Source organism: Scardinius erythrophthalmus (genome assembly GCF_964197995.2).
Source record: "Scardinius erythrophthalmus genome assembly, chromosome: 13".
Taxonomy (NCBI): domain Eukaryota; kingdom Metazoa; phylum Chordata; class Actinopteri; order Cypriniformes; family Leuciscidae; genus Scardinius; species Scardinius erythrophthalmus.
In genome coordinates this window covers 15,863,965-15,890,728 of record NC_138233.1, presented here as the reverse complement: position 1 = coordinate 15,890,728, position 26,764 = coordinate 15,863,965, and the positions used below count along the sequence as shown (strand labels likewise).

Here is a 26,764-nt window from a genome sequence, read left to right as displayed (position 1 = left end):
TACAGATATAAATCCTGGATATTTAAAACACCACGGGCACCTAGAACTACCCGTCACCCCCAACAAGAACTGCTTTCCTGGAATACAGCAACACCTTGAGACCATTTCCATAAAGGTGTCTGTTTCAATACTTGAGACAAAATCATTCAACGCTTTACATTTTTTTGAGAACAAAGCATTGTGGCCTCTTCAATTTTAAACAATTTCATTTTAATTTTCACTTTCAGAAACAAAAAGAAAAAAAAGTTTGATGCCTGTTTGTGTGGTACTTCAACAATAATTGTGCAGACTTAAGAGACAGATACCTGAACAAATGGAATGGGATGGGGAAAATCTATCAGTAATCCGAGTTATGTGCATTCTAGTAAAAGTACAGAGACTGGGACAGCAGTTCTGAGAAGTCATTTTAATTTATTCTGACATGCTAAAAGGGAATAAATTACACTTTTATAGAATGTCCAGCAGTAAAGTTCTTAAAGCTGGTTCTGAGGGACAGTTTGGAGGTAAGGAAAACAACAAAAAGAAAAAGCCAAGTTACTGGTGTGCATTTGTCCTGGCTAAAGGCTGAGGAAAAACGAAATGAAAAATCAAACTGCTCTTGCCTCACAAGACCCAAAATTATATAGAAAAGAAACCCTCCAATATTTTCTTTGCAATAAAAAAGAAAAGAAAATAAGCAAAAGACAGCTACCAAACAGCAGCGAAAAATTGTTGCAGAGAAAGTCCCAGAGATATTTTACAAGAGGATTTGCTTCACCACGGGAAGCAGCAACAAACAAAAAAAAAAAAATCCCCAAAATGATCAATTCAATACAGGGAGAGACAACTATAAAACTGAAAAAGCGTGTTTTTTTTCTGTTAAAAAAAAAAGAAAAAAAAAAAAGATATATGCATATAAAAATGGTAATGGGAAGGGTGGAGTGAGCACATTTTTCTCTCAAAAACAGAACATTGAGCCTACCATAGCAATTAATTGTACGAATGGTCACTTTCTCAATCAACATTAACATTTTCCAAAGAGAAAAAAAACCCAGATCATCGATGCATACAATTTTCATCTAAGCAATTAACATACAGGTTTAGTTCAGAGTGATGCCTAATTTGTAATGAATATGATTCTGTGGAGTTTATCCTTTTATTTTTTTAGACTTCAGAATACCAAGTACAATATAGTTAATGCAGTGCTCTAAAGAGAAACCTAGTAGTCACTAGAATGTTTTTTAATCTTCACATTAGAAGCTCTCTAGCACATATCAGCAGGCAGAATCGTAATTACCTTTTTAGAAAAGAAACACAAAACCCAATGTTTGCCTTTTTAATTATTTGGATACATTTGAAACAAAAACAAAAAACAGATTTAATCTCAGATGTTTCACTTTGCTTGAGGAGAGGAAAAAAAAAATTGAAGGACGAAAATGTCTCGGTGTCTCCGTTCTGACAGAAGTGTCTGGGTTCGTGCCACACTCTGGTGACAAGAGGACGACGAGAAAGGAAAGGGGGCCAAAACAGCTCTGATGGGCAACCAAGAATTCAGGAAGGACCCCCAAACAGCTTTCCTGAAGGAGAAAACTCGGGAAAATATTGGCATGTGCACAATGATATCCCCATTTTCTACAGTTTTCCATTTCAAAGAAGGAGGGGGTGAAAAGTCTTAAGGGACAGGACAATAGAAAAGGCTACAGCTTCCAACTCCAAGCCTGCTCTGTGTGGATATAGTATATACATACCAATATATAGATATATGCGGAGCATCTTATCTATATATACCGATTACATATATAGTATATGGAACAAAAGTTCTTTAACAGGAAAAAGGTTGCCCACAGTGCCTGGCAGGTTCAGGTGAATTTGATCCTAGATGCCGGGGTGTGATTGGAAGGCAAATCCTGCTACGACCGCTCTGCTCCGCTTCATTACATTGTCTTAATGCTTAGAAACCTGCAAGACAGGGAGACAGATAGATATAGAGGAGAGGGTTAAGAGTTAGCGGATCAGAGCTCAATGGGGTTGAGCTATTGTAATCAATGCGGCCAAACCAGTCAAAGCATTATTCAGTCCTGGAAGAGAGAAAGTGCAAAGTCATCAGTCCCTCTCTGCAGTGAAGTCGAGACTTGCTGCAGAGCATCTCAGAAAAACACAGGGGCTCAAAGGTTGTTCATTACAACAGTCCAGGACTTAATATTTACTCACCATTAAGTCTGAAGGACTGCGTAAGAGTAGTCGGGTAGGGGTGTAACGATTCAAATTACTCACAGTTCAGTTCGTATCACAGTTTAGGGTCACGGTTTTGATACGGTTCAGAAAGCAAAAAACAAATAAAATTAAACAGTGCTATCCAGGTTTTTCAGGTACGTCTAACAATTAAATAAAGCAATCAAACGTAAAATAACATTGCATATTTCACAATATAAATTAAAGAATAATCCTTAAAGTTATAAAAGCCATTCGAGTCCAGAGCAGTGAGTGCTTTCCTTAACATTAAAAACAGCAGGAATATTAGGCTGCTGTCACTTTACCCAATATACTGATACTGTACACATGCGTTGTCTCTCTTGACCGTTGACTTAAGACATAAACGACTATGCTTGCTAGGATACTCAAGACGGGCATGTGGACAAACTTTGTCCGTTCAAGCGCAAGACTTTAAAGAGAACTTAATATTTGCGCGCCAGTTCTCATTTTGCGTATAGACCCTTTTACAGTTGGTAAACATGGTGACGTATTTGTGTGGGCGGGGCTTAGCTGGAGGCAGAAAGATCCCTCTGGCCGCTTCACTAACGCTAGTTTGCCAGTTTGTTAGCTTGTTTTTTTAACAATGACTGGAGAAAATCCAGTTTTATCTTAATGTGCAAGGTCACTCACTGTCCAGGACCGCGATTGTTATTTTCAAAAGTTAATTTTAACGGACGGAACCAGACTGGCCGACCCGTACACGCGCTCAGTCAATGGATGGACGATCTGACAGGATTAACGTTAACGCTACCAACAGTTGAGTGGCCTGACTTCTACACCTGCCCGATAGAGAAACTGAGGGTAACGAGAAACTGAGGACATATAAATCTTTAGATGCCTATAACTATGTGCTGAATGGTCATGTAAAGATTTGTGTGTACGATCCGCAGTTCTGCCTAGCAAGCGCCAAGAAGACGACAATGTAAAGAGTGACATATTACGGTGCAATTTTAAAGATGTGGGTATTTTCTAGAAATAAAAATTCCAGGTACAGCATACTCATTTTTCATCGATTCTTGCACCCAATAACACAACAAGATGACATTTAATAATAAAAATAATAATTTAAGCTCCTTATTATGTAGCCGAATCTGTGCTAGTTTGTATTGGCCGCCTCCAGTTTTCCGTTTGTTTTGCCTCCAGCTAGCGCCGTGACGTAACTGTGACGTCGGCGCAAAAGGGGTCTATTCTTGCTCTTGAATGTTTACATTGGCAAGGCTTAAAGACACACGCCAAGGAGTTTGCTATAAACACAGATTGCAACGTGTGCTGTTCAGGTCTTGCCAGCGCTCATGCGCGATCAACACCAGGGAGATGACGACGTAAATGACTTGTCATATTAGGACATACGGCACTCGCATTGAACAGTTTACAAAGAGTGACTGTCTTGTATGCACTTTTTTGATCAGCACTGTTGTAACATTGGGAAGCCAGAATGTGTATCCATCGACAGAAACATACATTATTATATATACGTTGTCAAATATGAGATTAACCACGTGCAAGTGTGTGGGTGGAGAACAGTGCGGTCCGATTTATTTTTATTTATTTTTTTACGAGAACCATTACACCCCTAGTGCTGAGTGTAATTTTGGGGCAGTTAGGACTTTCACTAATGATACGGCTGTTACACTCATTCATATGCTACTACAGCAGACTGACGACTCAACCATGTCAGCTGCTCCACCGATCAGCCACCCCCACAGTTAAATAAAACCAGCTCGGAGCAAAGCAGCTGTCCTTTCAAGAATCCTTCATGTCAAGAGCTAAATGTAAGGAGGAGACATGACAATATTCCTAAAAAACATGCTAGAGGCCTTAAGCAGTACAAAAAGAGAGATACCAATTAAAGCAGGGTTTCTCAAACTCGGTCCTGGAGGGCAAACACACCTGAGCAAGCTAGTCAATGTCTTCAGGATCACTAGAAACTCACAGCTAGGTGTGTTTGATCAGGGCTGGAGCTAAACTGTGCAGGACAGTGGCCCTCCAGGGCCGAGTTTGAGAAACCCTGATTTAAAGGGATAGCCCATCAAAAATAATTTAATTTATGTGCTTCCAAACCTGTATGATTTTCTTCTGCAAAACAAAACTATTTTAAAAAAAATACTGTGAACAAAAAACATTGAAGCAGGGTTGGGCATCACTTTCATATTAGCTATTCGGATTCTTATCGATTCCAAAAAGTTAAGATGGCAAACATTTTTATTCTGCATTTTTGCAAACATACTGTTGCAGCTGAATAACTAATGCAGTGAAAATAATGAAATGTTTATAACGCATAAATAATAATGTGCATGTGATTGAAAAAACTGTTTGTGAAGCTGTATCATACTGTACATTTACATGTCAGCTGCACTTTCTGGATCAGTGGCAGCGCGAACGCAGATTTGAATGTTGCATCGTACTTTGAAAGGTTAACTCAAGTACCTTAAGTCTTTGGTTTAAACAGTTTCATATCGCAAGAGTCAGCAGAGCGCAAGTAGCACATGTTTTGTCACTACCCACATAAATGAATGAGACCGTTCACATCGGTGATGGCTGACCCTCTCATTCATTACCATGGGCAGCGACAAAATATGTGCTGTTCACGTTCTGCTGACACTTGCGATGTGAAACAGGCATAATAGACATAGCAGAATCGCTGTCATTTCGGAATAAGACAGCGTAGCGTGGGTGTTTGAATCAAGAGTGCAATATTTTAAAGTTTAATCATGCAGCTCTAATATCTATACGAGTAATATTTAGCTGTGTCTTTTAATATATGGTAATTTACAGATATTTAGAAAAATGTCCCACTTTGTTTAACAGAAGAAAGTCATACAGGTTTTGAACTACAAGAGCGAGTAAATAATTTTCAATTTAGGGTGAACTATCCCTTTAAGTTAATGTTCATTCAACTGCCTGAGAAAATAAGCTTTGATTTGAAAGTGTGATTGCTAACCTCACAAGGAGTTTCAAATCTTGTACATACAACACCAAACAAAAAACAGACCTTTGACGTACACTGAAATGTTTCCAGCGCAGCACTCTCAACTGTGGTCTGCTTCTAAAAATCAATGTGCTTTTGCCTCAGGCAAACAAGAGCACAAAATCAAACAGGATAATATAGACGGAGTAAAATCTAAATGGTAATTTTAACACTACAGCTGCAACAGTATAAATTGATCATGCTTGGAAAATACTATATACTAGTTATCCTAATACTAGTTTCCTTGTTACAAAAAATACAATGACAACTAATAAGATTCAAAAGTAGTCATCACCCATTTAGGTCAATGCTTGTGTCATTTATAACTAATCCACAATGGAAAAATTATCTAAACCAGTTGCCAAGTAACCTGACTGTTAGGTTTGAGCTGCTACTACTTGCTGAGTATGGTTACATTTAGCTACCACAGCCTTGACATTTCTATGGACACTAATGGAACATTTGAGGAGTGGAAAAAAGGGGAAGACAGAAAACAAAATTAAATGCTTGACAAGTTTGCATTCATCAACAGCGAGCAAGTACGCTGACAGAGCACTCTCAGGACAAATCGCACAATAACAGCAGCGCAAGGTCCGAGTCTCCATTGTTGCAGAACTAACAAAGTTGCAGCGGTAACCAAGAAACCAACAATCCCCTGCAAATAAAGTTCTTTCAAGCACAAACACTCATGAGCACCACCACTTAAATTCTTGGCTGTGGCTATTCAGTGAATGGATCTAAAGGGACAGTATACTCCAAGCACTCTTCTGAGCCTCTAAGAAGTGTAAATCTTTGAATGGATGAAGTTACCGCAACCCAAATGTCACAATCATATTTCTAAGTAGTGTGCATTGTGCGTCCTGGCTTTTGAAAGGGGGTTCCAATCAAACTAAAACAGCGTGCACAAAGCATTAGGCCAATGCCACCTCATCAGCAAATGCTATTCTTAGAGCAGCCATTTTTAACAGCAGTTGTTCTCTGTCTTAATTCAGGATGAACCTCGAGTGTAAAACAGTCTTCCTGCTTTTCACTGTGCATTTATGAACAAAGAACATGCCATGAAACGTTCTAAAAGCCATGTATAACGTCAGAGGAAATAGATCAAAGAGCTCAACTGGGAAAAGCTGCCTGCATGGGTAGACGGCACACAGTTGCTATATTAAACCCATCATCCTATGTGGCCGTTTAGGGCTGAAGGGAGAAAAAAAAAATACATCCCATACACTATTATATAGACGATTACAAGATCAGGCTTTAAATATCACAACTGCCAGATACAACATTTCTGATGTATTTTGGAATATATTCCCACAACCTAAAACATATTTGCAAGGTTACGTGATAAATCTAGCAGACATCACAAAGTAGTTTAATCAGGTCTGCAGATGTGAAATTTAGTAGGGATGCAAGATATATCCGCCACCATATTGGCATCGACCAATGTATGTTCATCGTTATTGGCCCGATAAGAAAATTTGGCAGATATATTAAAGTCTAATTATGCTTTTTCACTTTTTGAACTTTAGTTAAGAGTGTAATGTTGCTGTTTGAGCATAAAAAGTCCACTCCAAAGGGAGATATTTTATTTAATATAATACACTTTCCAATAGCTACATTGAACGGCTCATTTGGACTACAACGTGATTTTTCCGGGCTTTATGAAGTCATAATGTTCCTCATTTAAATAATCCCCGCCCACAGAATACACAGACGAGGCCTGGATGAGCTGCTGATGTCAATGAGACGCTATTTTTTCCACAACTCATTTGTTTGAACTTCCTAAAGCTTAAGAACTTAGATGGGTAAAATTTATTTTAAACACTGTTCCTGAACATTATAATCCTGATGTTTATCTGTGCGCTGCACATTTTATGAAGCAGGCTACACACAAATCTTCTCCTGAAATGGAGCAGTTTCAACTTTGTCAAGAAAATCTGTTTGTGAATGACAACCTCAGGGATTAAAGTGAAAAAAATTCTTCTGACTGAAATTTTTTTAGGCCAAGTCATATTCCTTTAACTTTTTAAATAGTCGAGACCAATAGCGTTTTAAGGGGAGACGTTTTAAACCGCTTTAATATTGCCAGTAGGCGCAATAAGTAATATATATTTATTAGGGGAAAAGTACTTGTGTGTGTTAACAAATTTTGTGTAAACGTGTTATAATTTGCCTATATAGGCTATATATATATATATATATATATATATATATATATATAGGCAAATTATAACAAATTAACACACACAAGTACTTTTCCCCTTTACTTAACATAAATTGTAAGAATATGACTAATAGTAAAGACTAGTACTAATAAATAAACATTAGGCCTATGCTAAAGCTATTAAATAGCAGTCCCAAACTAGTTTTTGTTAATACAATGTTGGTATGAGCCACTACAGTCATTTAAAAATATTAAAAATAACAAAGAAAAATAGTGGCATTTTGGGGTTAATATGGAAACGACAGTTACCATGGTGACACAATATTAACAATAACTGTTAATGAAACATGGAAACTGCTCCTGGTGAATAGAATGAAAATCATACCTGCATTTATTTTATTTCGTGTAATTTACAACGTAACGGCGTTGCATGCTCGTAGTTTCTTTTGCACTTGATCAGTGAGGCGATACAGCGCGCGCCGCCGCATTTGCGCGTGCAATTGAGTGTGCGCTACAAGAACAGGATAACGACTGACAGGACAAGACAGTCCGTTTTTCTGAGGTGAAAAACTAATTCAGCGTACACTTATGTCACTGCCTGGTAGTTCCTATTGTGCTGGGTTTTCTGAAGTAACGTTAGTCATGATTCGCCTCTCATAACATGCTCTAAACACGCGCGCAGAGTGGAATAGGAGGAGCGGGGGCGCGGGGAGCAAGGATTACAGCGCAAATTTGAACTATATCGATATATGCGATATGGTCTAATTCCATATCGCATTTCAAAAATATATCGATATATCACCCTACCTGCATTATAAGTATGTCCATGGTAACTGAAATATCTACCTCAGCGCTCAGTTGTAGCCTGACATGCACTTTCCGTGAGCTGTAATTGAAAACCCGGAGTGGATCATGAGCGGAGTGATTACAGAGTGCTTAGTGTGGAGAGAGGAACGTGCTTTTGCTCCACTCCAGGCTTTGATCACATCCCCCTCAGCAGGGTGAATACACTTCGTCTTTCCTATTCAAACTAAAATTAAGACATTTATTACACTATTTGAGAAATGAAAGCCTATTTACGGCCTTAAAATTATGAAAAGTGAATTTAAGACTTTAAGGGCAGACTGGAACCCTGCAATTGACGGATTTCCGTCGTAGCGACGGAGAACTTTAATCCCTGCAACCTGTAAGTATGTCTTATATTTAGAATGGTCAATAGAAGACTACAAATATGTTTTATGTTGTTGCTACGATCGCCTGCTAGTCAACATTAGTGTTCATTTTAGCTTTTGTAAGCGCCCGTTTTAACACGTTACGGGAAACGCACATCAAAAACGCCATAATGACTAGCATATTATATATATAAAACGAGTTTGGTTAAGTTAATTAACACGGTAGTAAAGTGCTTCAGTTTACTGTGATCATCTATCACTTAAGCACATGCAGCTCAAACAGCAACGCACAACATTAATAACTATGATTGGGCTTGTCATAACAATGAGAACACTATTGTAATAAAACACTGAATTCTTTGGGTTTGGTTGCAGTGTTTCAGAACGTTGTTAGAGCACATCCAGAACAGAAGTTACACATTCTGGCTTGCATGTAATTTAGCTGAAGTTCACCAGTCTTGTACATTTGCATTTTTTTGTGCAGATAAAAGTTGTAATATGTTTGTGTTGTATAAAATACAAACATGTATATGTGTTGTATAAAACACAAATACGCCTAAGGAAACTCCTAGGTAGAATGATGTAGATGTTTAAAACCACTGAGATGTACCATTAAGAAACACCCTAACGCACGATGCAGCCCAGACCGAATACCGCTGTAGTCCGACTTTAACAGGGCACTAAAGGACACCGCAGTGGAAGAGGAGTGAAAGCAGCTTTTCCACTTAACTGTGCCCTTCTAAGTGTCAAGCCTACTCTGCATTAGATGCACACCAGATTTAGACTACATTAAAGCCTACACCATCTGACCAGGACTACTTATCATTAATGTAGTGCAAAACATATATGCTCATTAACATCCCTCATCAACAGTTCTGCCTTAGGAAACATAAAATGATGGATGGCCTCCAGGTCTATATGCCTAGAAAAGGCTATGCATTTTGCTGGAAAGTAGATCCACAACTAGAAATCACAAAAACATCATTGTCGATTCATCATAAGAACATTTAACAGCACACCATTACAGTTCCCTTAACACCAAACATATAGAATAGTACAGTAAGAGTCGATGAAGAGATGTGGAAATGACATGGTCTTGGTTAGTCTGTGGTTAGAAATCACTCCCACATATATATATTTGTACTGAAGAGACCATTATAAATCAAGACTAACAAGTGTTAGATCCAGGAACAATGATTGGGAGAAATGTGTCAAATAGAGCATCCCATTTGGAAAGGGGTTAATTCAAGGGATGGTTATCTGACATTCACAGAAAAGATTATGAAGCCAACCCTTCGTCCCAGAGAAGAATAGACATTTTTTGGTACAAAGTTAGTAGTCAAATTTCCCAAGGACGTCTTTGCTTTTGCAAAACATACCAATTGAAATTTTTTTTCCTCTCGAGTGGGGTGCATCCTTGAACTAACACCGTTTCTTGGCATTTCGTGTTTCATGAATCTTTTGGGGAGCGAATGTTCCAAATCCACTTTTTTTTCTTTTTTTCTTTTTTTTTTACACAAATGTAAGCAATTGGTGTCTCTGTTTTTGCACTGAAAACGTCGCTTGGCTGTTTGCTACTAACCTTTCATGTTACTCTTGGGTTTGTCAGTTTGCTTGCCTGTGGGGGTTTGTGCCTGTTGCCCCTGTCCCCCTGAGGAGGCCGCTTGCTGTGCTGCTTTCTGCTTCAGCATGGTCCAGTCAAATGTGTAGTCATACTGGTGGTTCAGAGTCCTGGAAGAAATTAAGCAGGAGTGAGTACACCCATTCAAACCATTCACTTAACTTCCGATGTTGCAAAAAAGATGCGGAAAACAAGTTGTGACTAGGATGCGTCTTAGTGTTTCTGGCCCAGTAGGGAGTGATGAAGTAATGCAGGAAATTGTCAAGCACCTGAAAAGAATGCGGAAAAGCTGACGCAGGTACATGTAGTCAGGCGCCTCTTCAAACCGCAACCCACGACAGTAGTTCAGGTACATGGCAAATTCTGCTGGAAACCCCTGGAGAAAGAGCCAACTCATGTTACAATAGCATAAAATGACAAAACTAGCCAAAGACCATACATGTCATGTCAATCTAACCTGCTCCTTTTTAAGATGGGGAAATTAACAAAAATGAAAGTGACTTTTTATATCCTAGTATTATAATAAATAGCTGGCACTGTTTGCTGTCTGAGTTTACAATCATGTAGAACAGAACAGAAAAGCCTGGGAAGTAATGATCAGAGCTTCAAATAAGCAACTAGATGTTTGATTTGACAACTTAATCCAAACATAAATTTAAAACATTTATTTATTTATTTATTTTATATATATATATATATATATATATATATATATATATATATATATATATATATATATATATATATAAAAAAAAGCTATCCAAAATGGTATCATACTTATCAGTATTCAATGTTCTGGATGTAACTAATTTGTATATTTATGGATTTCAGAATTAAATCACCACCTTGAAACTGAGCAGATGTTTGTAGCACATATCCAGCAAGCACAGTATGAGAGTAGACCTTTGAAAAGCCTTGCTGTGTGGATGTAGAATTTCACATACCTTACACAACACCTCAACAGGGGTCGACATCTTTTTCTCACTAATCTTCTCATACTTCTGTTTCTTTGTGGCAGCCTGTGGGCAAAAAATTAAACCATTGCACACTATGATCCAGTATCGACTGTTCATCAGTGTGCAATCCCAGTGCTTGGGGCCATAAATAACCCAGCTGTAAGATTTACAGCACTTTTTTAGGCACCACCTGTTGGCCTGTTTCATACTGTCTAGCAATAATTAGTTCAATGCTTTTCCCTGCACAGTAAAAACGAAAGATGAAACAGCAATATTCAGTCACATTAAGGACAATTCATCTGATCCAATTACATATAGACAGTATTTCTAAAGGTTCATATTTAACATGACCTATATTCAAACCAAAAAACAGCAGAAAGTTCACTGCCATGCTTTTCAAAAAGAAATCCATATAAAAGACATGCTGTGTGCATTTGGTCCTGCTTACCTTCAGTCCCTGCCATGGCAGGCTGGTTCTGTTGAAGTACATCAGCACGTATCCTAGTGACTCCATGTCATCTCGACGACTGTTAAGCCGAAATAAGATTAAGTCAAGCCAAAGGGCTTAAGCATGTCTGAGTACAGATCATTTAAAAAATGAAAAACACTTAATGTTTAAAATGCAAAATTAGTGCATAGAATATAAGCAGGGGGTGATTGAGTAAAGCACCCCCTAAATTAACTTGCTGACCACTGACATGCCACTCCTCCAGTAAAGGGCAAGGCAAGCAAAGCCTATCAATAACTTAAGATTGCAAAATGTCACGATTATGAATTAAAGGTGCTGTGACTTTGTAAAAGACTTATTCAGACAAATATAAATGCTGTTCTTTTGAATGTTATATTCATTAAAAAGTAACTATCAGAATGGTGTGCAACATTAAAAAGAAATGTTTCTTGAGAACAAAATCATCACAGAATGATTTCTGAAAGATCACGTGAGAGTGAAGACTGGAGTAAGATCATGATCATGCGAGAGTGAAGACTGGAGTAATGACTGCTGAAAGTTTAATTCAATAAAATTGTAAGAATATTTCAATATTACAGTTTATTGTATTTGATTAATGCAGCCTTGGTGTGCACAAGGTTCAAGAGTTAAGATTTCAAATTTGTCTAATTTAATAGATTTTATCCATATTTTTATCAGATTATATTATTAGTATTTTATCCATACTATTATCATCAGAATAATTTGACAGAAATAAATTTAAGCACAATGAGCAAAATTAATAAATTGACAATTATAAAATGGAGATGCACCGATTGCAATTTGCTTGGTCGATTCATATTTGTTTGTAAGTGACCTGCAGATACAGATTTTTAACGAATCTGATTTTTTTCTAAGAACTATAACTGACAGCATATACAAAAATATCTACTTTTCTTCAAAGCAAAATTTTATTTTCATTAAAAAAAGTATAAAGTCAGTAATAAAATAAGAACAAATAAAATAGCAAACAACAGCACAAATAAATGCAATAGAATAGATAGATATGAAAAACACAGCTTTAAGTTTTTCAGGTGGGTCTAACAGTAGGTTAGTGTTCAGATAAGAAATACTACAGAAATTATAGTAATTAGTAATCAAAATGTAAAATAACACTGGATAGTATTCATTGTAAAAATTAAATAGAGATTAATGCTTACAATTAAAGTTAAAAAAGTTATTCAGTCAAGAGCAGAGAGTTATTTTCTTGTATTAACATGATAGACACCAGCAGGAATTTTAGGCTGCTGTTACTTTAAGAGTTTACGCACAGATCTAATATACTGTTACACAACATGCATTATCTTTCTCAACTACTTGAGTCCCACAACTGACTGCGTTTAACCGAATACTCGCCAAGACGGGCATTTTGACAATTTGTGTATTTGACCGTTTAAGCACAGTAAGCCATTAATTATGGTACTTTAAGCTGCCTCTCAAACAGCTTGTGAGTCGCTACAAGTTAATGCGTGCCACTTTTATAGATCGGGGAGCGCGCTTTTGGTTTGAGCATGAAACCTGCGGGAATCAGTACAATTATGCGCAATACAAGCACTATTTAACAGGGCGAACGAGACAAGTGAGTGAGAGGAGTCACTTCAAGTGTGTGTCATTTCTCCCGTTGGAAAGAAGAGCGTTATTGCCTGTGGCAACAAAACAGACTGGGTCGGAATCGGAAAGACGTGAGACTGACCGGTCGTTCACCAATCCAGGACGAGAATGCGGAAAATCGTCTGATTCCGGTCTCTGGACGGTCGATCGATGCATCTCCACATATAAAGGATGTTTAGGCAAGATCACTCACCTCTGCTCGATGCCCAAGTGTGCGTTGATGCTGGCATAGCGAGCTGTGCCTGTGAGATTTTTGTCTTCTCTGTAGGGTATGTGCTGTCGTGTCCTGTTGTCTCTGTATTTTTTGGCCAGACCAAAGTCGATGAGGAACAACTAAATAAAAAGTAAAAAGAGAAGCACAAACACTGACATTTAATTTTTAGAACTGACTGTAAACAAGAAAAAAAAAAATCACTTGATTCTGCAGAATCATCTTAAATTTTCTTCCAACTTCATTCAGTGTGCTCTCTGCCCTATTACCTGGAGCTCAGAACAAAAACATGACATCCACCGGCTGTAGTCAATGAAGCAATGGGGTCAGAGTCTACAACGCAAATTAAGCTGACTGGGAAAGGAAACACACCCTTTATCCAAGCAGCGATGTAAGAGTCAGCTCTAAGAGCCTGTCATTGACTTAAAAAAAAAAATCATTCTCATTAGTGGAAAGCCAGTCAGATCCAGTGTCCAACACACACCTACAGGCCGCAGTCCCTGCAAGAGTGCCTCACCCAACTGGTTTTTTACTGAGGTAGCAGCCATATTGTAACGCATCCACTCAGCCGTGCCACTGTTTGCTTGGCTCAACTAGGGATTTGAAAAGTATTTCCTCGTCAAGGCAATTAGTTACGCCAACCATGCAATTCTACTTAGACCTTTCTATTAGGTCAAGTCAGGAGAAAAGAGGTACACACAACCAAGGCTTACTCTAGATCCAAAAAAACAACATTGATTTACACCTTGTTCAACTTTTTTTTTTTAAATGTGTAAAAACAATACCCTGAAAACAAGTGTAGCAAAGACACCTAAAAGAGTCCCCAGCAATGGAAACCAAATTAGATTTAATGTATCAGCAACCCATGATGCTTAACAATAAAGATGAAGCATTAAATAAGTGTTTTTGGCAAAAATGATTTAAACATTTTCAAATTATGTAAGATTCCTTCTCCTCTGAAATAGTCCAAAGTACAAGTACTTAACTATCACTGTGAAAACCCACGCAAACATTTAATATTATGCTATTTTAACTGTCTGTCAGTGCTCTGTAGAGGACTACAAATAGCTGTTATGCCCAAAGACAATCTATGACTTCAGGCGCTGAGAACTTATGTTTTATTCTATTTTATTTATCTGAATTCAACATTTAAATAAGAATCAGCACATAACTCAGGACATGAACACATGCAACAATTTAAGCAACAGTTTAAAAAGCAAGTGTTTAAAAGGTCAACCCTGTCAATTCCAGGACAGTTTTCATGTGGCTTGTTGTGCAAATGGTTGCAAGCAAGGCAACATTCTGACAGCATAGTCCAATGTTAGATGGCTGGACCAGGAAACAAAAGCACTGCTAATAAACTGAAAGATATGTTCTGCAACAAGAACAAGCACCCAATGCAGTGAAACTAGGCCAATCAAATTATTCTGTCAAAAAGACTTTGATTACAAATCACAATAAGAGCACTGGGCATTGTCTACCTCCAACTAATTTAAAAGGAAAAAAGTAAATTCAAATACATCATTAGCACTGATAAAGTAAGGGAATAGGATAAAGTAAGGAAATATGATATGACAGAATTTTATAACTGACAAGGAATGAGAACAATCATCCTATTTTCGCTCGAAGTGACAAGTCCTTCACCTGCCTGTACAGAGATCTGGATTAGGAGTTTAATCTCTAGTTCTGTTTAGCATGTGTGTCTGGTTTAATGCCAACAAACGTTAATGGTTATTGCTGAAAATCAAAATTAAATGGGATAAAGAACTCCAAAAGGAAAAAAATAAATAAAATCAAAACAATTCTGGGCGATTAGGTGGTTGTGGTTTCAGACCTGGTTTAATCCTGAGAAAGATGGATCCTGAGAAGAACTAACAGCCAAGCTTCTTTTCCTCTTCCCCACTGGAGATTCTAAACACTGAACAGACAATAGAGGGTGCAGTGCATCAAACAGTATTGCTGACAACCGCACACGGCCAGCGCAGACAGGCAACACCAAGGCTCAGAAAAAGAACGCGAGGAGGAGCAGAGGGAGGGGAAGAGAAAGCCTAAGGCAATCTTCAACCACCAGCAAGCTTCCTAGCTCAAACTCAGAGGAGGCTCTGCTAATGGCAGACGTCTTCCCATAAGCACAGGCTCAGATAATACCGATAGTTGTTTTTATTTCAGACCATATAATGCAGGGCCGGCTTGCCTCATCGGTTCTTGAGCCACAGAGGCAAACTGTACATGGCACCTCTGGCCGCCCAACCCAGTGTTCTTCATGTCATCTATACCAATTGTCCCCAAGCCTGATTCTCTTTTTTGACTTTGCCAAGGCTTTATCCATAAACATTCGGCAGCATTTAACACTAGCTGTGCCATACAGTACTTAACAGCTAAGCCCACCTTAGGCGAACAAGACAAATGGCACAACTAGGGTTAAGAAGGGCAAACTCTAAAGGCCATTCACTACAATGGGCACTTGTTTTAAAATTAGGCATGAGAAGCTTTGAGAACAAATGCAACCAACCAAAACCGCCCCACGCCTTTAAACTCCTGTGAATGATAAATATTGCTTTTTGTGTTTAACAGATCATTGGACCACCTACAGTAAGGAAGAGGCTAGAATCCTTTGGCATGTGGAGAGGCCAAATCAGGTAGGGATCATTAAATAATACATGCAGTTTAAGAGGTGCATGACTTAACCTGCATGTTACTGCAAAAAAATAAAAATAAAAATGTTTTAGTATAGTTACAAAAGACAAGATGGGACAGCTTCGGTGGAAGTGACATTGAAGAGTTCAATAGAGCAGCCCAGGGTAAAGCAACAAAACAAGCCATTAGTTTACAATGGTGCCAAGCTGAGTACGGTTATCCACATTGTGACAGGAGAGGGGGGGAGTGTGCGAGGAGACTATTTCAAACTTTCTGCAAAGCATAGTGCTTTTAAACGCGGGAATATTTGGATCTGAACCTTCTAAGTAAATCTAGGAAATTATCACTGCATGAAACATTAACAATTCTCTTGAACACTTCCATTTTTAGTCTTACTCTTGTGTTGAACTGATGTCACATGTTGACCTGCACCATTCTTGGTCAAGACATGTCCAAATGCTTTACTCTTTCCCCAAGTTAACAGTGTTATTCTTGAAAAAAAGTTTTACTGGAGGCTGGATCAAGAGTGGTATTGATTGTATGAGGGATGTAAGCAGAGAGCAGTGGATAATGCTAGCTGATAGGCCTTTTGATTCCTCACCAAAGGACAGTGGGGTTTGCAAAGCAATAGCTAAATCAGATCTTCACGTCGGCTGAGTACACTGCACTTCTTAACTATGATTTTTTTTCCAGGGTGGATGTCGACAGCTACACATCCAAAAGCAGAGCGTGTGCATCCAGTTTTAGTGAAAAAGGTGACGATTTCATGTGTATGTATAAAAATAAAAGCTTGAGGCTGGCATTCACACAGACACACAATGGTAAACATTTATTCCAGACAGCACTGCCAAAAATGGTAATACAGGCTTCACTGAAGTACCAAAATGTACCAGAATTTGTAGTGGAAACTGATCTGAACTGTTAGACGACCATCAGAGCTGGAAGGTCATTGTTTTATTTAGCAGATGATGCTTTAACTTTGCCAAATGTTGCCTGTCTGCAAGGGCTCAAAAATTACGAGTTATCTGAAACAAAATACAAATCAGGCAACTTCTGTACATTTGAATAGAGAAAAATAAAACTGTGCAAAGCACTTCAAAGGCTCTAAGTCGGAGGGAGAAAAATAAAACAACCACAACAAGTCACATATCATGCACAAGTTCCATTTGAGGAGTGAAAGACATACAATCCATGTCCACAGATGTCCACAGCCCAACCGTCAGGTGATTCTCAAACCATCAATAAGTTAAGCTGTAAACATTGTGTCTAAGGACTCACTGCGGTTTTATTAATCTGATCCTAAGAATTTCCCACTAAATATTCTTTGTACAACCCAGCCATCCCGAATCAGCAGAGCGACATCAAACGTAACTATCACAGGCTCTCAAGCCAGTGTTCGTCCATGAGAAAGTCTCAATGTAACAGGAAACCTTAAGGATCTGCAGTTTTATTTGCAGTCAATCCTCCATGTCACTTTTAAATCAGACTGTCTTTCTCTAAATAAGGAAATGTTGAAAGTTTACCTTATTACAGTGCCGGCCAATACCCATTAAAAAGTTGTCTGGCTTGATATCTCTGTGGATGAAATTTTTCGTGTGCACATATTCGATTCTGCTGATCATCTGTGAAAGCAAAACAACCAGGTTAAGATCATGCCACTGACCCATTCAATGTTTGCTATTATGACACCTTATTTACACTGCACACATCTGCGGCACATTACGGCTCCGACACGGAGTAAATGCTTGTAATACTCTAATGCTTGTTAATACCAGCCGTGCCGCTGCACGTCCCAGAAGTCTATGTTGGACGGACACCGCATCCAAGTCGCACAGGCACTGTACGTGAAATATAGATACAAGATAATTGAGGACGTACTATAAATGACTAAAACACAGCAACAAATCTTTTATCTTAAATCTTTATTTTTATGTGTATTAAATAGGGCTTGCATAGACTAGTCGAGTAGTCGATAGATAGACTACTTCAACCACTAGTCGACGCTGTCGGAAACAATCGACTACTCGATGGTCCATTAACCATAAAAGAATTAAAAATGGCGAACGTCACCAACAGACACCCCACGTCAGATGTGTGGAAGTATTTCATCAAGCATGACAAAAATATAGTAATTGGCCAACTCTGCAAGAGGCCGTTCACATATTGCGTCTAAAAACGTGCGGAAAGCGCGGCTGTGCCGCTGTCTCCTGCAAGCGCTTGCGCTCCCGTGGCGTCTGTCGTTGCTATGCAACCAACCATGAACTGCGCTCTCCATGATGACGACGAAGAAGTATCAGCAAAGGATTAATTGATTTCTAGCCCTTGCATTAGCTTTACTACTAGATATATTTCTGGAGATGAGAAGGAAAAACCCGCCTGGAAAAACTAGCGCACCACGTTGCTTCCATTATGAGCGCGCTCGCCGAGCGCCTACATTTGAAATGTCGACCTTGAGCGCGAAAAAGACGTGATATGCGAACGGCCCCGTCTGAAATGAAAGGCAAGAATGGCTATTTATTTGGCTTTAGACTGTTACATGAAAATTTTAAAATGAAATGTCATAATTATAAATGTTTTGAGAGTTTACTTATGTAATTGTTGCATTAGGCTATGAATTAATAATGTTTATTGATAAGATCTAGCTATTTCATGTCTTTTCATTTACAGTAGCATGAACCACGAGTAGTCGAGTAACTCGAGTATTGTTTTGATAAGAAATCGACTAGCAGAAATCAGTAGTCGTGCAATCCCTAGTATTAAATTTGTCTGTAGGCCACAGCTCAACAAAGTAGGGCATAGTAATAAACAATAACACCAGGCAAAACAACCAAATCGCCAACTAACCCATGATACAACACCAAAAGTCAAGAACAACATTGAACAGGCAAATCTCGTCATCTCGCGAATCCACTTCGCTTTTGAAATGCTCCTGGTGCGAGTTGGCACCGCGTGGAGGACGGAACAAAACCTTGTCGGATTCGTAATGCGCCGCAGACGTGTGCAGTATAAATGAGGGGTATGCCAGGTCGCCAGTTAACCAATCATTACCTGATCTGCAAGCATTAGGACAGTTTTCATTGTGAATCTGCGGGAACAGAAGTTAAAGAGATCCTCCAGACTTGGCCCCAGCAGGTCCATCACTAGGACATTATAGTCCTTTTCTTGGCCATACCACCTGAAAAACAGCATCACATATCAGTAAACACCAGCAGATGACACTCAAGACTGCATGACAATCATTACAAAAGCAATTATGAAAAGCTGTGCTTCTCTCAAAAAGAGCTGATCCTTCAAGTCCATTCAGTGATGCATGAAACTTTGCTCAAGTTTACAAGATGAGATTTAAGCACAAGAAAATTACAATTAAATTAGGGTTGGGGGAATTAACACGTTAATCTTTGCGATTAATTTGAGATGTTTAACACATTAAAAAATAACTAATAGCAGCACTTTTTTTGCCTCGTTTTAATGACTTCCTGTTGCGGCTGCTATTGTGAGTGTGCTGAACCAAGTCACCCTGTCATGATGGAGAAGGACAAGGATGGAGTTTTAGGAGGAATGTTTGCATTTAAAAAGTTGTCTAATGGCGCGTTTGCCAAAACAAAGATGCTGTGTACAATTTGCAAAGCTGAATTCAAATACCATAGAAGCAATTCGTCTGTAATATACTATTTAAAAGCAAAGCACCCAGGTGCAAGCAACATAACTAGCGAGGCTACAGGAGGGCCTCGCCAATCCACGTTACTGCAAGTATATAATGTTGTTGCAGGCATTTTATTTGATGGGAACAACTACTCTGTGGTTCTGAGTAGAGTCTGTTTACAGTTCACAAGATGTCATTAAAATATTATTTAAAATATACTTTGTTGTTTAATTTAATTAGGCGATTCTGCGTTTAAATATTGATGATTACAAGCTTGGGGGAAAAATGTGATTAATCACAGCAAATTGTGTGATTAATTAGTTTATTTGAATCGATTCCCAGCCCTAAATTAAAAGAGTTAAAATTGAACATAGCTGACAAAGTTATATTCAGACAATAAAGCATGAATCTTATCAGTTAAGGAAGTGCCAGAGTTATATGGCACACCCTGTGGACAATGGCATCTAATATATCCAGCTTGGTGACATGACTGTGTAGCTTCCACAGTAACAACTATATAGCATGTTACACTAGTCTTTAACCAACCACTTTAGACATTAACATGGATGGACCCCTCAGGACAAAAAAGTAGAGTATTAGGGCCATGCTTAAATAGTTTATGGCAAAAGCCTGCACAGAATCAACCAAGTGCCTCTTAAAAATATTAGTGAAGCTTCAACAACATGGACTCTGATACACAGCTCAGCAGGTGGAGGTTCAAAAGAGTCGCACATTCAGTGAACACATTGCTACAGCAGTCGCCAAGCAACCATCATGCAAGAGGGTCTCCTAAACAAAGAGGTATTGTGGAAATAAGGTGCAGCAGTAGACTAGTGTCCATTTGGCCGACTATGCCAGCAAACCAACATCTACCATTTTACAAAGACAATACAAAATGTACTTTGGACCACAAACTAGTTTCTAATTCTTGCGATGCTTATATGTAGGGGCCTGCTTACACCTGGTCACTTCATGCGTTTTTACTGATTTGTTAAAACGGTTCCACTTAGCCACATAAATGTGTCTCAAAACGAATATAAATATGATCTTCAATTCCTGCACTATATGCAAATTTAACGGTGTTCACGTCAACGAAAGCAAAATATATGAGCTGTATTTTATTTATCGTCAGCTAATTTCAAGATCAAAGACTGCAATATGGAAGAAAGCAGCATCAGCACTGGTAAGTTCACATAGTCTCACTACTTTTAATGAATATGATTGTGTTTTGAGCATCTGCGACTAACTTTCAGTTTCATTAGCGGCAGTTTGCACATTGCTTGATGCGTGCTGCAGTAGCGCTGTCATGTCTGGCTATAGCATGTCAAAGTCTATATCACGCTCACACGTTTATTTAACATTTCGGGAGGAGTAAAACTTACATTTATGTGGTTTCAACAACCAGATGCATTTACACTTGTCCAGATTCGTCTCAGTTGCATCTCCTGAAGTGGCTTGAGTGATCGGATTTAAATACGTCTCGAAATGCATTTCGGAGGGCGCTTACACCTAGTCCATTCACGATCAGATAGCTATCCAATCACAGAAAACGCATGAAGTGACCAGGTGTAAACAGGCCCTAGGATGCAATCGCATCCATGCTAACCGCTCATAAAATCAGTGAACACAGTTTTGCTAATATTCAGTTTTAGGCATTTTTTAGGATAATTTACAAATGTGTATGTATTTTTCTTAGCGACACCTAGAATACAAAAGCAAAAACAGAAATAGTGAAGATTAGGAAAGTCGTCCCATAAGTTAAAAAGAAAAATACTGTAATGTATACTACAAGCATAACTTCTTTCTCTGTTTTAAACCTCATGTTTAACAAGTATACTGTTATTCACAGTGGTTACAGAAGTTCATAGCAACAGTAATCTCTTGCTTGCGGAAACTACAGGCCTCTCTGTGGGACACTCATTTCCTCTTTTCAAAGCAAAACTAAGGGGGAAACTTAAAACATTGTAGTTCGCCTGAACATTTTAAATTCTAACAAGGCAGTTTATTAATCGCACAGAGGTGTTGATGTAAAAGTATGTTCAAATAGAGTGCAGACACACTTTCTTGTGATCGAGCTTGCATAAAAGACTTTGAAGAGCACACAAAGCTCTTCTCTTTCATTAGCAAAGGCAGTGTGTGGTTTTAGGGAGTGTGGGGGAGGGGGATCTTGCATGACAGGTTTTCCCAGCTCTAGTAACCAGTGACTGAAACCAGTACTTTTACACATCCTTTCTGCTGGAAACTTTAATTCGTTCATTAAAAACCAGTATAAGCCAAAATAGCACAAAAATAATGATGAGAAACCTACAACCAGCATCTTTCCCATTCAATCCAGTAATTATAAACAACCTAAACAACCTAGTTTAATATGCTATGCTTTTTAGTTATAACTAATGGCTGCCTCTATGGTCTTGTCCTTAAAGTGTTAGGTAAATCCATCCAACCATTACAGGGGTTACCTAACTCTTAACTGCACAGGGTTAAATAACAAGCTACGGTCTAAGAGTTCCGATTTCTAACCAGCCAAGCTGCTGTCAGCATGAGATGCCATAGAAATGGACACCTAAATGCAATCTGTAATGGCAGTTCATTGATTGCAAAGGCAGGGCATTCACATTAATACTACTATTACCTAGGGAAACCTTCTGCCGGCTGGATTAGTTTACTAAATGATATATTACGGTCTACAGTGAAATGAGAAACTAATGCCAAACAAAAACCATGGCTGGTGAAGCATTTATGACAACTTAAGAAAAGAAACCGCAGTTAACAGCAAACAAGTTGGTGTGAAATGTTGCTAGAAATTAAGGTGCTGTTCCATTTACCGTTGTTCAGTGAATTTTCATAGACAAAATTGTCATTTTAATAGGAATTAAAGGGTTCGTTTGCCCAAAAATGAAAATTGTCATCATTTCCTCACCCTCATGTTGTTCCAAACCCATAAGAATTTCATTCATCTCCAGAGCACAAATTAAGATTTTTTTATAAAATCTGAGCCAGTTCTGTCCCTCCATTGACAGTTTTGCAACAACCAGTCTGACGCTTCGAAAAGTTCATAAAGAGATCGTAAAACAAATCCATTTGAAAAGAGTGGTTAAGTCAATTTTCTGAAGAGACACAATTACTTTATGATGAACAGATTGAATTTAGGTTTTTATTCATGTCCAAAGATGAAGGAAATTCAAAAACAAATTGTGCACATAATCCAAAAAAACTTTTGGCAGGTGCTCAATCAAACGAAGCATCAAACTCAAAATGAGTTTCACACAAAGGGTCTTCGTCGGGCCTAACGAAGACACTTTGGGTCGAAGCGTTCATTTTAATAAATCCTTGGGAGCAGAAGTGGCAGTGTGCCGAATCTTGTTTTTTTTTTTTACAAAGATGAAGGAAAGTCATGCTGGTTTGGAACGACATTAGGGTGAGCAAATGACAATTTATATTTTTGGGTGACCTAACCCTTTAAAGCAATTAGGAAATAAATGCAAGGGCAAAACATTTCCCCACACAGATTTGGCCTTGCAAATCATTGTGGAAAACACTCTTCATGATAGAAATATTAACCATAATAATTATATATTTTAATAGAAATATATTTATAGAAATATGACAATTTTATTGAAATATTCAATAAATCAATATTGTGATAAAGGTCACAGTTGTCACGTTTGTGCCTCCAGTTAATAACAGCCTTTTCCATCGACTATGACTGCAATAAAGTTACATTTTAATGCATAAATACCACAGTAATTCATCTTGAGAGAGCCAAGAGGGGAAGGTTCAGAAGATTAAAGCCCTATTTGGACGGGATTAACTTTACAAGGGTAGATGGAGTAATGTAATTTTACCACAGGATGTCTGTAATAATAATGGCCAATTCGCACGGGACAAGATATCTCAGTAAAACTAGCAGAACTGGGAAGGGTAACTGGATTTGCACATCGCCATCACCCTCCTGTTGTCATGTGCGTATTACGTTGCTTCCTGATATCACCTACGCAAAAAAATAACCTTTATTTTTATATATAAAACAGTTATGTCCGGTCGAACGATGTATTAACTTCAGATTGGATTATGTTGGTAATAGGCACTTACCTAACGCTAAAAGATGTTTCGTGCTTTCGATCATTTTGATCTGAATGGTAGCCTATGTGGGAAACACTTGAGTTTTGCCACAGACTTGACGTCCCACCGCCTAGAACGCAACTGAATGCTTTTTCAAGCGCCTCCATCCTTGAAAAACCACGGAAAACTAATTTTGAAAAGGAGATGCCGGAATATTTACGTACATATTTACAGCGGGTCTATTCGCACAGGATTAATATTACCTGAGGTCATTTTTCCTTAAGGTAAAAGTCGCTTACTGACATTGCCCGTAATGATTACTTAGATGGCACATTCGGACGGGACTAAAATCACTGAGAAACTCTGGTGATAATTACTTTACCCCACCTCTCCATGTTAAACTAATCCTGCCCAAATAGGGCTTAAGACATATCTGTCCGGGTGCCAGGGTAATTAACATGAAAATAACTGACACATTGCTTTTATTTTAAATTTTAAACTTGTAGCCAATCTTCCACGAAAATGCCATGTAACATAGGCCTTTCTCAACATCTACCTCAGGGTTGGTAACCTTCTTACAGCAAACTACCATGTTACTTAAAGACAAAAATGATTTACGTTAAGTTATTAGATAGGAGTAGATTTATGAAAGATTAGGCCCACTCATCCCTCAGCCTCTCAAATGTCCCAGGATAAGGGTTAAAATTAGTTAATATATGACAATACCAAGAGATTATAAAAGGCCAACATAATTGAACAAGGAAACAGCTAAGTAAAATCATTACACAAACTCAACCACCAAGAAACTTTAACCTGTAGGGAAATTCTGCACTCAAATGTGAAACTTGTGACGTCATTTACCTTCAACGATAACATCCAAATCAGAAAACGTGTCAGAAGAATACGTGACAACCTCTACCCATGTTGTGTGAAACCAAAACAGTCACTATGTTTATTCAAATATACATCAGTTATTGAAAGCCTCCCATCAAAGACGAGCTCTTTTATACAATTATAAATGTGTTCTAAAACTAATACCAGCGCTCGTTTGGCTCAGTCACCTTGAGAAGAGAGTAGCAGTCGCACTAGGCCCTGAAACTTGTTTTCCCTCATCCGCCATTTTCTGATCGAGAGGGAGGACATGTTGAACAAACACAACAAAAGAGCAGCGGCCATTTCCCACTCGCTCATTACTCATTACTCAGCAACGCACAAACACACACTTCGCGATCAAATCTCATTCATTACACTATAATATTATACATTATACAGAACACAATGTTTATAAAAGGCACATTTCACCACAGTTTTCATAGAAACGCTAGTGCTAATGACCGGGCTAGTTAGCATGTCGACACTATCGTAAGTAAAAAACGATAAAGAAAAGGTATATATACAGAATTATATGATCTAATAAGGAAAGTATTATGCGTAGAGGTAGATGTGATACGTAGATGGACGTATAAGTTACTTTGTACTCGACCCGTTACTTTCGATCTCATGCTAGTCTTTAAACCAGATAAAACTAACGTAGTCCAGCTAAGTTACCCCATCTGATTAAAACTGATAATAATTTCACGTATAAGACATCTGTGCTCACCTGATGTGTGGGATCCCGACTCCTCCCTGGAGAATTTTGTACAACTTGCTTTCATATAGGAGTTGAGGGTGTCTGGCTTTCTGTGATTCCAATTTCACAGCTACCTCCTGAAAATATTAAAAATTAAGTTATATTATTTATCTGCTAATAGTTATATTTATCTACATACAGAGCACTAGAATTTGGTTCAGTATTTGAGAGCACATGATCTTTTATTACTTGTTCTGGGAAACCGCAATGAAACATCGTTGATTGACTTCAAACAAATAGTAACGTTAAAGCCTTTTAGTAATTTAAATATTGTAATATTTCAATACTATCTTTTTCGGTGGTCATATGAAGTACATCCAGGTAATCAGATGTGATGAGCTGGACATATATATAAATAAACCCCTCAATCTTCTTATCCCAGTCATTCAGCACATGAATTAAACATTTATTTCATCTTTACCTCGCCATTTGTGATGTTGATTGCCAAATAAATGTCACCGAAGGATCCGGATCCGATTTTACGAACGAGCTTGTATTTTCCACCGACTATAAACTCGGCTTTAGAGCCACTGCTGCTGGCCATGTCCTAAAATCCGAGAGTTACTCTGAAACTGTGTGAACGGGTGAGGTTTTCAGTCTTCTTCAATCCAGGAGAAACAATGCTAGCTCGCCTAAAACGGGTCTCACTAGCTGTGTCCTTAACTCACAACGCCGAAAAGAAGATGATAACGGACATTGGTTTCAATAGGAGTTTTGTTGCCTCGACATTTAAGTAAAAAACAAAGCTATTTCCCCTGAGGTTGAGGATGTTTTTTTCTCTTGAGCAATTCCCCGAATAGCTGACTAGCAGCTTAGCCTGAAAGGACACGGAGGAGTCGATGTCCTCGACGCTCTCTTCGAATCACCTCGCTGTGAGGGGCGATTTTTCTTCTTAAAAAAGCGCTTTCCCGCTTATTCGAACGTACATCAAGGCAACCGACGTTTTAATGTTGAAGAAATTATGTGAGTCGCTGCTTTCTCTTCAAAGCGCAACCCACTCAATTCGCCATCTTGTCCGTCTCGGGATGAACAGATTCTGCTGATCTGAGGAGAGGAACGAGACCGCGCTAAAGCGCGCCGCCGCGGGCAGGGGAGGGGTTCACGCGTGATGTCAGCGAGGCTGCGGGAATGCGCGGTGAGAAACACGAGGGCGCGCAGGAGAATTGGGGGATGTTTATTGTAAAGTCAGTGCCCTGCTTATGTTCTTTTAAATTAAGGGAGCTGCTTTATATACATAATCAAGAATTATGACACAGAAATTCTTACAACTTTTGGTCTGATAATATGCATTATAATATAATATTGTATATTTAAATATTAATATATTTATGTCTATTTAAGCGTCTTATTAGATGCCTTTATATTTGTGTCGT

At 38.4% G+C, this 26,764-nt stretch overlaps 1 protein-coding gene across 7 annotated transcripts; it reads right to left on the bottom strand.

The window, feature by feature from the left end:
- Positions 1 to 1,301: 1,301 nt before the first annotated feature.
- Positions 1,302 to 26,540, bottom strand: csnk1a1 (casein kinase 1, alpha 1; the record flags this gene model as incomplete). Of its 7 annotated transcripts, none has more annotated exons than XM_081383044.1 (11): positions 25,813 to 26,483; positions 25,362 to 25,468; positions 19,105 to 19,231; positions 17,580 to 17,678; positions 15,254 to 15,337; positions 13,402 to 13,541; positions 11,559 to 11,637; positions 11,099 to 11,173; positions 10,424 to 10,530; positions 10,152 to 10,264; positions 1,302 to 1,938 (listed from the first exon to the last, which is right to left on the bottom strand). In XM_081383044.1, the coding sequence occupies exons 1-11, from the start codon at positions 25,933 to 25,935 to the stop codon at positions 1,931 to 1,933; spliced, it is 1,062 nt and encodes a 353-aa protein (XP_081239170.1). In that variant the 5' UTR covers positions 25,936 to 26,483. The 7 variants fall into 7 exon arrangements, with proteins under 7 accessions (XP_081239170.1, XP_081239168.1, XP_081239171.1 ...); XM_081383042.1 differs by having other exon boundaries at positions 10,116 to 10,264; positions 25,813 to 26,473; XM_081383045.1 differs by lacking the exon at positions 15,254 to 15,337 and having other exon boundaries at positions 10,116 to 10,264; positions 25,813 to 26,540.
- Positions 26,541 to 26,764: the final 224 nt, after the last annotated feature.